At 36.7% G+C, this 14,005-nt stretch overlaps 1 protein-coding gene across 1 annotated transcript in view; it reads left to right on the top strand.

The window, feature by feature from the left end:
• Window positions 1-14,005, top strand: part of LOC124796388 (adenylate cyclase type 2-like) — a 179,918-nt gene that overhangs the window by 52,021 nt on the left and 113,892 nt on the right. Inside the window, exons 4-8 of the mRNA XM_047260556.1 lie at window positions 565-709; window positions 928-1,064; window positions 6,562-6,717; window positions 10,908-11,040; window positions 11,132-11,221. Coding sequence (XP_047116512.1) covers window positions 565-709; window positions 928-1,064; window positions 6,562-6,717; window positions 10,908-11,040; window positions 11,132-11,221 — 661 coding nt within the window. The remainder of the gene's footprint in view (window positions 1-564; window positions 710-927; window positions 1,065-6,561; window positions 6,718-10,907; window positions 11,041-11,131; window positions 11,222-14,005) is intronic.

The following is a 14,005-nucleotide window of genomic DNA, read 5'->3' as shown; positions in this document are numbered from 1 at the left end:
TGCCCTGGAGGCCAAATTCTTGTCCCCATCACCACCATGGCCAGCATCCACTCCCCAAAAGGCAAGACACCCATTCCCTAGAAGGCAGGACCAAGCTATGCCCCAGAACCCATTGATTGACTGTGACTCCCATAGGCAGTGCTGATAAATGGCCCAGCTGATCACCTTTCTGGTGGGGATTCCAGCACCTCTCTTCTCCCTTCCTCAACAAAGTCAGTGCTGGCTGGCCCACTCCAGCCCTACGTGCTGATCAGAAGCGGAAAACTTGAATAACTTCACTTGGCAGTCTGCGACCAATAATGTAAAAAACACTAACTTGTTCCATTTCATAGCAACTGTAATGACATTGGGGTCAAAGGAATGCATGATAAAATAAAATACGATCAACCAAGTGAAGGCCTAGCTCCTAATTAGGCAAATAGCTTGGATTTACTTCTCTACAACTTATCTTCCTAGTCAAAATAGGTTTATTTTCTTATTTTCATATGACAAATTAATTATTTGTGTGCCATAAATGTATCAGCATACAAAACGTTTGTCTAATACATACACATTTCCTTTCAGTGGTATGTATGTCAGGGAACATGACAATGTTACTATTCTTTATGCTGATGTTGTCAATTATGCTTCACTGACAGTATCATTACCAGTAACAAAACTGGTAGAAACATTGAATGAACTTTTTGGGAAATTTGATGAAGCTTCAGAGGTAAGTATAAACAAAGTATGATGTAAAAGTTTTTGTGCATTTAATTATGTAATAAAATCTGGACAAAATTTTCTTTTATTGTGGCATTGTGTAAAAAAACTTTCAGTCTTATTGCTTTATGAATATAATTAGGAATAAATCACATTACACTATTTGAGAATAATGTGTGCCCATATAATGAACATAATGAATACTGAATTGAGAGCAGTGTTTCACAGGAAAAGAACGTCCTAAGAATAAAGTTCCTGGGTGATTGCTACTACTGTGTGTCTGGTGTGCCAAATCCCAATCCTCATCATGCAAAAAACTGTGTAGAACTTGGACTGGAAATGATTGCAATCATTAAAGAAGTCCGGTGAGTGTACAAACTTGCATCTTCAAAGATATAGTATTACTTTTTGTTGTGCTATTACACATATGTAGAAGATTTATTTATGCGGTGGCAGTTGTCATATTTTATGGAGAAACTGTACCTCGATCAATCAAAATTTTAGGGTTTTTATTTATTATTTTAATTGTATACAGCAGCATCATGGCACAAAAGAGGGATGTTATTGCACTCATAAGTTGCATTACTACAGTACTGGATTATATTTGTTCAAGCCTTAATAACCTCATATCGAGTATTAACTTATCATTCCTGATCGCAGACTAATCTTCTGCACAAATTAAAGTTTTGAACTGAGAACTAATGTGTTAGAGTAGTTCATCTATACAACAGAAAAAGTAGTGAAAGCAACCAAAGAACCGGTTTATTGATCACTTCCCACATATTTTAAAAAGTGGTATTTTGTTTCCTAATTTTGAAAATATAAACTTTCACAAATATTTTGTTTGTATTACTAGACCATCGAATAAATCTGGATACATAACTAGTCTATCATCTGCATAAAATGATTTAAAGTGAATTTCATTGTTGTCTGCACTACTTAAGATTCTTAGCAGTGCTCACAGTCTCTTATTTATAAAACTCAAAACTTTATTACCTTCATTTAGTAATGTATATGGTCTTACTTGTTTTCTTTTGTTTTCTGTAGGAAGAATGGTTGTACAGTACAGACATTTTAAACATGAAAACTGCTACAGACAACCCAGTAACAAGTTCACCACACAGTCCTCCTACTGCAATACTTAGATTTATATTCTGTCATGAATTTAAGTGATACCAACAGAATAAATTAAAACTTATTAGACCTACTTGGTCTAAACCTCTAAGCTCCCTAATTAAGCCTCAGCTTAAGTAGGAAGAAGAAAGAGTGTTTAAAGTCAAGCACTGCATCAAGATTGAAGTTATTAAAGTAGAGGACTACCCTCAATTGGATGGAGGAGGAGCAAGACATCAGCTACGTATTTGTTGAGGGTACCATCCTAGCATTTATCTGAAGTAATTTGCGGGACCCTCCAAAAAACAGATCCATGATGGTAGGATGAAACTAGGTCCAAATCATTTTGAATGAAAGCCCAGTGTCTTAACCATTGCAGCAGCTTGCTTTGTAAAAGTCAGAAGACTGGGCAAATAATATATCTATTTTAGCAACTATCAATACAACTTCACTAATGTAGAATTTGTATCAGTCTCTGATTACAAGAATTTTTAACATTTTATTTGATAACTAGTTTTGGTCAATTATGATCATCTTCAGATTGGTCAGTCAGAAGACTGATCTGATGCCTAAATTGGGCATAGGCAATAATATTGTCTCACTTCCCTCACAGCTTCTGTGTAGCTTTCATGTCCTTCAACACGACATAATTCTGAGGGATAATTTTTTAATCTAGAAACCTTGTTTTAGCTTAGGTATTTCAGTACTCTGTCAAATTCTTTTTGCATGTCATACATCTCATCTCATCGTCTTCTACTCCCCCTTCTCTTTCTATGATATTGCCTTAAGGTTTAAATCTTCACACTAGTGGTAATGCAGAGACTGGTGAGATTGATGACAATTTAGATTTCTCTACATCACTTAAGGCAAATGGCAAGACAGTGTCTTTGAAACTGGCATACTTGCTTTACTGCCTCAGTCTTGTTCATTTCAGGCTTGAGCTCCATCTCTAATGACGTGGGAGTCAATGGGACTTTAAGCTGTAATCAACCTCCCTTTTTTCTTACAGTTACCCATTCTCTACAATGGAACTGCATTCTCTCTTGTAATAACAAAATACAGTACAATATATTACAACATCCCAAAGAACTCCTAAAAGAAATTCTTCTCCAGTTTGATTCAGATTGTACTGTAGAACGCAAAAAGAGGGAAGTGAATTTGGAATAAGTAAGTCCTAGAACACCAAATAGGATGTTTACATCAATTAATGTTGACAATTATGTGATGGAGCATCAGTGCTACAACACATTTGCTAGAGATAACACGAACCATCTCTAATGGCTAAAATAAATATAAATAAATAAATAAAAATGAAAACAAATAAAAAAAGATTATGCTCGCCCTCCCCACGGCTACTGAAAGACTCATTTAATTTGTGTTATCTGATATAAGCAGACTTTTCCAGTCATTCACTGCAATTATATTTGTTCATGCAGCATGCAAATTTGAAATAATACTTATCTGCTCAGACATTACATCAAGAACCCTCTATTGTAGAAAGAAAGTAAAAATAAACTGGCACACTGTAATGAATGTCTGGATCACTTGCCAAAAGACCGTAACAGAAGTCTACATTTCATTTACTTGTTTTGCGCTGAAAGAACATTTAAAGCTACTTGGCGCTGTACACTGTACTCTTGGGTTTTTCACACTTCCCATGAAAACCACAGTTACTCTTACCGCTTTCTCTCCTTGACTTAATATGTTTGGGAAGCCAGTTTTTGGTGCATTTACACCTGGACATGTAAGCCAAATTTATGAGGCACAATAAACTGTGAGATGCGATCGTGGAAACGTTAAGATAGTCATTCTTCTTCTTGTTTCTCACTCTCTCAGCTTTTTTTTCAGTTTTTCAGTTTTCCAGTACTGTTTTGTTATCTTTTCTTTTTTTGGTTTGTCTCTTGGAATCCTTACTGTCCTTTCAGCTTACAATTTCTGTAAATAAAGTAAAATGACGTAAATGAAATAAAATGAATTCCAATGCCAGTGTTTTAAAAATTAGTTGTATACAATTAATAATTGTTGGAAATGCAGCTATAACATATAATAAAATAGAATATAATGTATAAAGCATTTGACATAACCTCCTCATTGATGATCTCAGATTTTACGAATGAAAAGTTTATTTTGGTGGCAAAAGCAGTATTCTTAGACAGAATAAGACTTAAAAGAAAACACGTTGGAATGGTTCACTAAACTTGTAAGACATGCTCAAAGTAAATACTATTTATGTTAGAATATAACTGAAATATGTGGAAAATATACAATATTCAGTAAATTCAGTGCCAGACCAAGACTCAAACTTGGGACTTTTGCCTTCTGCAGGCAGGTGCTCTACCAATTGAGCTGCCCAAACATGACTCATGACCCACCCTCACAGCTTCAATTCTGCCAGTACCTCATCTCCTATCTTCCAAACTTCACAGAAGCTCTCCTGTGAACCTTGCAGAACTAGCACTCCTGGAAGAAAGGACATAGCTTAGCCACAGCCTGGGGGATGTTTCCAGAATGAAATTTTTTGCACTTGGCTGTCAAAGGCAAAGGTCCTGAGTTCAAGTCTCAGTTTAGCACACAGTTTTAATGTGCCAGGAGGTTTCATATCAGCGTGCACTCCGATGCAGAGTGAAAATTTTATTCTGGAATATAAAGCTGTATTGTTGATACGAAATAAGCAATCACTTGTTTGATGCAGTAGGGTATATTATAATATTATATCATATTCTAAACACATTCTAGGAAGTCCAAAATTACTAAAAACAAACAGAAATTAACTTTATTACTCAAAGATATCCTGACCCTGTGATAAACAGCTTTCTTTGAGCAGCTGCTGTCATCTGCTGGGAATATGTAGAAACAAAAACCATTGATGCTCAGAAACCACAGGATACAATTAGGCACAGTGAGTTTAGCTTATTCCCTGAACTAGAAAAAAATATAATTTGGATATAGCATTTACACTACATAAAGACCAAACAGGATGGACATATCTCCTCTAAAAGTATCTTGTATACATAATAAAAAGCCTTTGAGAAACCACACAAGACACCACTCAGATTTATTACTGTTTAGGGATTCTAACACATCACTGGTAAATGAGAAGATCGCTTGATCTTTTTGATAAACAAACTGTGTACTCTTAATGGCCAGTTCCATGAGCTGCGTCAGTATCCTGTTATAGACAATTTTTTCAAGAGCTTTATAAAATGTTAAGATTGAGACTGGGCAATAGTTTGAAACACTTGTGCCATCTCTAGTTTTGTAAAGAGGTCTAACAACAGCACAATTCATTCTATTGGAAACACAGCTTGTTTAAGGGAGATATTCCAGATATGAGCCAAAATTTGCTTACAGGTTTTCATCACAGCAGGCTTTCAGCAGCTTACTTGAATGACGATCTATGCCTGTACCAGTTTTAAATTTAACCAGCAGTTACAGGGACATAGTTATTTGGTTGTGCAGTTCAGGGAAGCTATATTTCAATTAATCTGAAACATTGTCAGCAGAACCATTGCAACCTTTTGGTCCAGTAACAATAAAAAGGTGATCGATAAAAATTTCAGACACTTCTTTGATGTCAATTATTTCTGGGTTATTAACAATTACAACATCCCCCCCCCCCCCCCCCCACACACACACACACACACACACACACATTCGTAATCAATTTGACTTTATTACCTGAGTTAACAATTTCAGGTGCTACACACACATATGAGGGTTGGAACACACCTTCAAAGTAGTCACCAGCATTGTGTATAACCCATTGCCAGTGATGTGGAAGTTGTAGGATACTCTTAGCAGTACCAGTTGAGTTGACAGTTCGAGCGGCGCAGTCTATTGCCCAACGAATTTGTAGCAGTTCTGAAGTGAATGCCGTGAAGTGTTTCCTTTAGTTTAGAAATTGAGTTGAACTTATGAGGGCTTAAGTCAGGGGAGTGCAGTAGGTGGTATAGCACTTAGCAGCCCCATCAGTCAAGCAAACCAGTAACAGCTTGCACTATATGTGCTGGAGCATTGTCATGCAAAATGATGGTCAGGTCCTGCAGAAAGTGTCATTAGTTCTGTCTCTATGCTGTTCATTTTTGGAACACAACTACAACCAGCTTAGAGACAGAAGTGATGACACTTTCTGCAGGACCTGACCGTCATTTTGCTGGACAATGATCAAGCACGTACAATGCAAGCTGTTACTGATTTGTATGACTGGTGGGGCTGCTAAGTGCTACACTACATACTGCACTGCCCTGACTTAAGCCCTCGTAAGTTCAACTCGATTTCTAAACTGGAGAAAACACTTCATAGCATTCACTTGAGAACTGCTACAAATTCGTCAGGCAATAGACTGCGCTGCTCAAACTGTCAACACAATTCGTACTGCTAAGAATATCCTACAACTTCCACATCAATGGCTACATGTTTTACACAATGTTGGTGACTACTTTGAAGGTCACTAAAACTTTGAAACACACATCTATTTTGTACGAGCTGTAAATAAATAGTTTCCACTATTAAAGTTCCAACCCTTGTACTTGGATTTTTAATGACTTTGGCTATGATTTCACAGAAGGGTTTGTAATGACTTAACTGTGAAGGTTGCACAGAGTGTTTTGATATTTCACAGAGTGTTCTTTTTGTTTCACAGGATACCCTTTACAAAATGAAACATTCTATTACTTTGATGATTTTCTTCATTATTTTGTATTATGAGTAGCATTGCAAGCAAAATAAATACAAATTCTGAAATTGCAGAGAGGAGCGGAGGCTGAACCAGTTGTTGGATATGAGGATTGGAATTCACACAGGAAAAATTCTCAGTGGTCTCCTGGGAGTATGCAAGTGGCAGTACGATGTATGGTCAAGAGATGTCATCATTGCCAATAGTATGGAGCAATCTGGGAAACCAGGGTAAGAGGCAATTGTGCTATTAGGATACAATAAAGTAAAATTTTGAGCAAGTGCCATAATTGAGGATAGGGTTTTTTTCCAATTTCTATTAATTCTACAACATTTTGGGTAAGAGTGTAACTTTTTTGCTCCACACCTATATAAAACACACCGGAGACACTTGGCACTCAACTTACCATATGGCATCAGCCAGACAAGCTTGCAGCAGACTAGAGTAAGTATATCCTTACACACACACACACACACACACACACACACACACACACATATACACACATTCTTTGCTACTTCCACTGGGAAACCAATAAGCCAATGTCTTTCACTTTACTGGCTCAATCCCCCCCCCCCCCCCCCCCCCAAGCACTTTCTGATCTGTTACATGTGACTGTTTGTCCCTTTTTATTCATCTGCAACTGAGTGGTTGTCTTTATTCATATTTGTTTGTTATTTCTTACAGTTGAACTTCAATTTTACATTCTCCAATTTTACATTTTTCGCAATTCTACATATTAATTTGTGGCCCCTGTGAAAACCGGTAAGATCATTGCTTAAAATTCCCTGATTTTACCATTCTTCCTGGTAAGGTTTATCTTTATTCTAAGTTCTTATTTGACATCTTGCTTGACTTCATCCCATTTTCTTCCTATTGACATTTGATGTGGTTGAATAAGTTATAAATGGCTCAAAAGACAGATGGTTTATACCACGTGTGGTGGCAGAAATAAGGAAATATTTTAGGCCAATGTGGAGAGGGGAGATGTGAGAGAGGCAATGCTGATGTAATCCATGATTGGTGTTCCCAAAGCAACTTGAACTACTGCTAGGTTGCAGTGGTATCGTAAAAACCAGACAGTTGATGTGAAGTGTTTTGGACTAAGCCAATACGTGATAAAGGGGCCCATCCACTACCTTTCTTGTGCCACTTATAAGTCAATCTCATCTTCTTGCATGTATTTCTGGTGTACTGAATTCAGCAACAATATCAATCATCAACCCTGAGTCTCAGAGAATACACTCAGTCATAACTGAGGAAATGTCGCCCATTTCTGGCTAGTGAACTCTTATTGGGTGGTGGCTTGTTAAGTCACCCAATAGCCAGCACAGCCACCACACCACACTAACACATGTAAAATGAGCTCCCCTACTGGATGTGTGGAGAGGGGGAGTGGCCCTTCTAAGATGGGAATGCAGGTAGGGGTGAAAGCACTTTGTGAAGTGCTGAAATACTTTTTGTGCAGATGATGTGCTATGACTGAGATTTCATATGGAAATAGAACAAGGGTTTTATGATAGCACATTTTAAAGACTTTCATGTTCAAATCTGACATGATACAGTTGCAACAACTACATACACTACTCATGTATATACTTAACACCAAACATTGTAGATCATAAAGATTGGCAGCAGTGATTGAGGGCACGAAGCGAAACTGTAGCACCTGAGCTACCTTTCAAATTTACATTTTACACAGTGTACAGAAATTCACTGAGCCAACTTCTAATAAAATTGTAACGTCACGTGGGGAAGCAAACTCACTTTTCCATGTCTCTGTTTCTTTCATCAAGGCTAAAATAATACTTTAATTATGGTGAGGATATGAAGTGTGGCTCATAAGAAAAGCATTAAACAATAACAGCAGTGGTGACATAGTATATCATTAAGCAGCTGCATTTTAGCTTATTTAACCACTTAACTGTCATGTTTTTGTTTTAATTCAACATGTTATCACTTTTTGCTTTTTTCTGGGTAAGCACAAAGGATGATCTCTCAAAAATTCATGCTTTGAATGTATAATCTGTAGTCATAGCATGTCAGAAAACTGCTTGATTACCTTATACCCAGATACAAATTTCAATTTTTTGATGTGTTTTTACTTGCTGTTACACATCTGTAATTTTTTGAGAACTAATGATGATCATTAAGACAAATTATTGTATAAAAATTGTATTGTAAATTTAATTTCTTTCTCTTTGATAGATTTTATACAAAGTGTTGGAGAGAATTGTGATTGGTAATCGTATACACCAATTACATGTGTTTTTAGTCATATTTTGGGGGGAGGGGGGTTCAACATTTTCCTCAGGTCTGTATTTTCCTCAATTTTGTGTTTTTTAGGTCTGGACCACATGAAATCGTAAAATAGAGGTTTCACTGTATTTCATCCTGTAATTTTCATTATTATTTCAATGGAGAAATGTCCCGACTTTTATACATAAATTTGTTGTGAAACCTAAGTACAATACAATCTTCATTTCTATATGCAAAGCTTAGTCATGTTATAAATGGACTATTCTATCATGACAACAAATAGAGCAAATAAGTGTATTGGTGTAGATGATCATAACACTAGATGAGAATATTATTACTTTAAGCAAATTACCAAATGTCTGTTTGACTTGGTTTAGCAAACTTCCAAATTTGCTACAGATCTAGGAGTAAAATTTCAACATATAATTTTTTTTTAATTATAGAAAACGTTTTTGTTCAAATATTTTTAAGTGGGATTTCTGATCTATGATATTGCTTGTATCATGAATCATTTTTAAGGATTAACATATGAAATGCAATTTAATGCATACAGTAGAGAAACGATGCATCACTTTTTATGGAATATATAGTTTTCAAGTATAACTGTTATGCCAGACATTTGAAAAGTTCATTGATATATTTTCTATGGAAAAACCATACAACCCCCTGGGGTTGTGGGAGTGTGTGCCAGAGTTATAGTGACATCCACATTTATATTTATTATGTGGTCACAAACAAATGCCCTCTTTAGGCAGTCATATCTTCATAACTTACCCCTGCAGTTCCAAACCAAAATCCTCTTCATGGCTTGGGGATGGAGGGACATGATACCATACAATACCTATGGAGTTGTCAAATTTGTGTGTGAAGTTTTGGTGGCACACACAGACACTCCACACTTATATATGTATCGATTTAAGACAGCAGAAGAGTGTCTGACTATCAGGTGCTGCAACAGCTGAAGAATGGCTGATAAAAGAACAAAAGTCAGTTCTTTAGGTTTCATAAGTGTAACTAGTCCATTCATCAATTAGAAGATAAATTTAGGAAAAAGAAAACATATGAGACTTACGGGACCTGAAAAGGAGGAAGTCTCTCCAGAGATTGGCTCAGGAGAATCACAAGCTACAGTAAAAGAGTTGAACAAGTAGTGGACTAGTAGCAGAGATTCAAGTTCCAGATACTAATAATGTGTTTCCAGGAATAAAAGGGAGACTGACACTTATGCAGATGAAGAAAGTAAAATCAGAAAAGGAAAACTCTAGAAGGCGATGGATAAGAAGGAAAGGGCAAGAAATTAACATAAGTTAAGAACAGCTTGGTGACACAAACCAGAGCCAGTTCTTGCCTGTAGAATTCAGATTCATTTTTGTTGGGTGAGGCATTTCAAAATACCAAAATGAAGAAACAATAAAACTGTATTGTTCTGTAAAAGGACGTATAATTTAATAATTTTAGTCAGCATACTCATCTGTAATTAAATAACGTAAATTGCTCTTTTTAAAATCTAGTCACCTAGTGGTGGCAGGGGAACACACATACCACAGGATTTAACTTTCACAAGCTTTCAGAGCCAGTGGCTTCTTTTTCTGGTGGAAGAGTTGAATGGGAAGGAAGAGGGGTGAAGGAAAAGGACTGGAGAGATTTAGGGAAAGGGTTAAAGTTCAGAAATGTCACCCAGAACCCGGGACATCGGACAGAATGAGAAGGAAAGACTTTCCTTCTCATCCCATTCAGTAAGTCTCCTCTGACCTGAGTGTCTAAGTGACTTTTCTAAACTGTACCCCTTTCCATAAATCTCTCCAGTCCCTTCCCTTCACTCTTCTTCCTTCCCCTTCAACTCTTCTGCCAGAAGAAGGAGCCACTGGTTCCAAAAACTTGTGAAAGTTAAATCCTTTTGCATGTATGTACCCCTGCCACCGCTTGGTGATTAGATTTTTTTATCTGTCCATTTACATTATATTACCAATAACCAATTATTTTTGTAAGAAAATGTTTGTAACAGTAGAGCTAAACTTTTATGGTTTGGAACAGAGTTCTTAATGAACCGCCTAAATATCATTTGGTATCCATAACAGTGAAGTGTAAGAAAAAAACATGTAATTTATACATTCTAGTTCTCAGCATTTTTTTATTATTGTTATAATACTGTTTTTTACAGCCGTGTCCACATTACCCAGCAAACAATGGACCAGTTAGGAAATGCTTATCGATATGAAGAAGGACACGGAGCTAGTCGAAATGCCATACTTCAAAAATATAATATCATCACATATTTTGTAATTTCAAATGAGGTGAGTCTACTTTTGTTTGATTTAGAAAAGAACACTGCTTGTCAGTGTGGCTTCTTTCTAATTATGTGATGCCACATGAGTCATGTTGCAGCACAGTCAAGAGGAATCTTCCAATGAACTGAGACCCTCATACAACCGCCGTTTCAGTGGTGGAGTGAGAAGGCTCACATTCAATAAATCGGTAAGACTTTCTTTTCCTTTCCATTAACTCATCTGAGGATGTGAATGTTACACACTAATCCTGACAAACAAACAGAACAGTGTACCATAACTAATAGCAAAAAATCACACAGATGCAAGGACATGAAAATATAAGCAGAAACATTCCCTGTTTAGAGAGATGGTTGCAAATGTTTCATTACCAGCTGCCACCAACTTCAGTATGAAATATTGTCCTAGCTGGTACAAAGTATTTGAAATTTAAACTTTTCAAGAAGTTCCCCTCTAATTGGGCTCAAATTTCACTCATGATCTACCTTAACAAGAAATAAAATACATCTTCACCACATTATACGTTACAGTTTACTGTACATTTATACCTGTTAAGGGAAGTGTTCTTTCTTTTATGTGTGTGTGTTCTGCCACCACTCGGTGAGTATATTTTTTACTTATCCAATTAAATAATTTTATCAATGAAAGTGCTGTACAATTAACTATTGTGATTATCCCAGACAGAAAAATTCAGAAGACTAAAGTTCACGAGGTGATCTTGGAGGTCGAGGTTTAGGTCCTGCTCTCCCTCTGCATCTCGTATCATACTGGCATGTCAGATGTCTTATATCAACAGCAACAAAATGTGTCAGTGGCCTAGCATGCATCTACCATGTTTACCAACCATGGGCCAAGGGTAAAATTTGAGTCCAATTTGACAGGTGCTAAGTAAAAAAGTTTACATTTCAAATACATTTTCACTGGTTACAACAATAGTTCATATTGAAGTCAGTAGTGCTCATACCTGTAAATTCGCAATTGCCTTACTAATGGTTCATTTGCTTTTACCATCGTATACCTCTGCCTGTCAGTTTTTGTTATTAATAAATTAATAATGATATACCCTGTGTATGCAGCAAATGTTTTCTCTGCAAGAACAAGGACAAAACAGATTCTTTTTAAATTATTACTCATGTTGCACACTAAGGGACTATGTGATTTAAAACTATGGGAATTTCAGAATTTTGTTTCAGCCTTTCTTTGTGCTTATGTTACTTTTATTTTATGATAATGTGCTCTTTTCCCAACATCAGACCAAGCTGTTTCAGTATTATTGAGTCTTCTGACAGGCCAACTGTTCAGTTATGAAGTTTATGACTAATTTTTTTTTATATATCTAGTATCCTATGGTACTTTCAGGCCTTCTTTTACTGTACCAATCCATTTTATTGTTTCAATTTCATCTATACAGTCACTTTTGCAGAATTCCACAACCTGTCTAGTAATCTAGTTGGTTTCATTTTTTTAATATGCCGATAAAATTTTAACCTGTATCTTTTCATATCACAATAAAAGTTTGGTTCAGCAGGGGTTCAGAAGTAAAAGGGGAACAATAGACCTCATTTTCTCCCTCCATCAGTTAATGGAGAAATACTGGGAAAAAGGAAAGGACTCGACAGTAGTATTCATGGATTTGGAAAAAGCATATGACAGTGTACCAAGGGATAAAATATGGGAATGCTTGAGAAAACATAATGTTCCTGATTCATTAATTAAAAAATTCCAGATGCTGTATGATGGTTGTGAGAGCAGTGTACAAGTAGGAGGTGGAAGAGCAAAATGGTTTAAGACAAAGAGAGGTGTTCAGCAAGACAGTTTGCTCTCCTCTTTACTCTTCATTACACTTATGGATACAATTATGAAAGAAATCAAGGAAGAAGAAAATAAAGATCTCAACGCTTTTGTTTTTGCTGATGACATTGCCATTTGGGGAGAGACGGAAATGGAGGTTCAGAGGAGACTAGATTACTGGAACATAAAGTTTAAAGAATTCAAATTAACTGTTAGCAGGAACAAGGCAGTGGCAATGAGGATGAACAGGACACCCACATCTTGTCACATCATACTGGAGGGGGAGACGGTTGAATGTGTAAAAGGCTTCAATTATCTGGGTAGCATCGTACCACATGGTGGAAGTTCCAAACCAGAAGTCTTAAACAGAATGACAAAAGGATCTAGCTTCTTTCACCAAGTACAAATTCTAATCTGGGACAAGGAGGTCCATCAAAGAGCCAAACAGGCCATGTGTAAAACTTATCTCCTACCAATCATGATGGGTAGTCTAGAGGCCTGTTTCATAAATAAGAGAGAAAAGTGTAAATACAAGCATCTGAAATGAAGTTCCTTAGGTCAGCTCTACAAAAAGCTAGGAGAGACAGAGTCAGGAATGATTATGTAAGGAGAGACCTGCAGGTGACATTGACTACAGATGAAAGAATGAGTGCTTTGAGATTGAAGTTGTTCAGTCATGTGAAGCGAATGCACTTGACTCAAATTCCATGCCAGTATTTGGAGATGGAGGTACCAGGAAGAAGACCAATTGGGTGGCCTAGAAAGAGATGGACAGACCAAGTTAAGGAAGATCTCAAGAGGAGAATAGTAACATGGGATATAGTGGAGAGAGAAATGCTATACCAGGACAGAAACCAATGGACACATATCGTTCACAAAGTTCCTACCCAGCTTACTGGAAGGAAATCCTGATGATGATGATGATGACGATGATGATGATGGTGGTGGTGGTGGTGGTGGTGGTGGTGATGAATAAAAGTTTGCATACTTTTTGGTTCCCTCATTTGCTGTTAGTCTGTATGTTCCTTGTACAGTGTAAGCTGGTCCTAAAATTTAACTAAGCTCAAATCATGTTCCATATTGCACTCTGGGAATAAAAATATAGCAACTCCTCTATAGATGCTTAATTGTCAGAGATTCTAGTGGTAGCAAAAAATATGTCTCATGGGCTGGTCCATGCAGT

This window comes from Schistocerca piceifrons, chromosome 4 (genome assembly GCF_021461385.2).
Source record: "Schistocerca piceifrons isolate TAMUIC-IGC-003096 chromosome 4, iqSchPice1.1, whole genome shotgun sequence".
NCBI classification, from domain to species: Eukaryota; Metazoa; Arthropoda; class Insecta; order Orthoptera; family Acrididae; genus Schistocerca; species Schistocerca piceifrons.
This window is presented reverse-complemented; position numbering and strand designations above follow the sequence as displayed.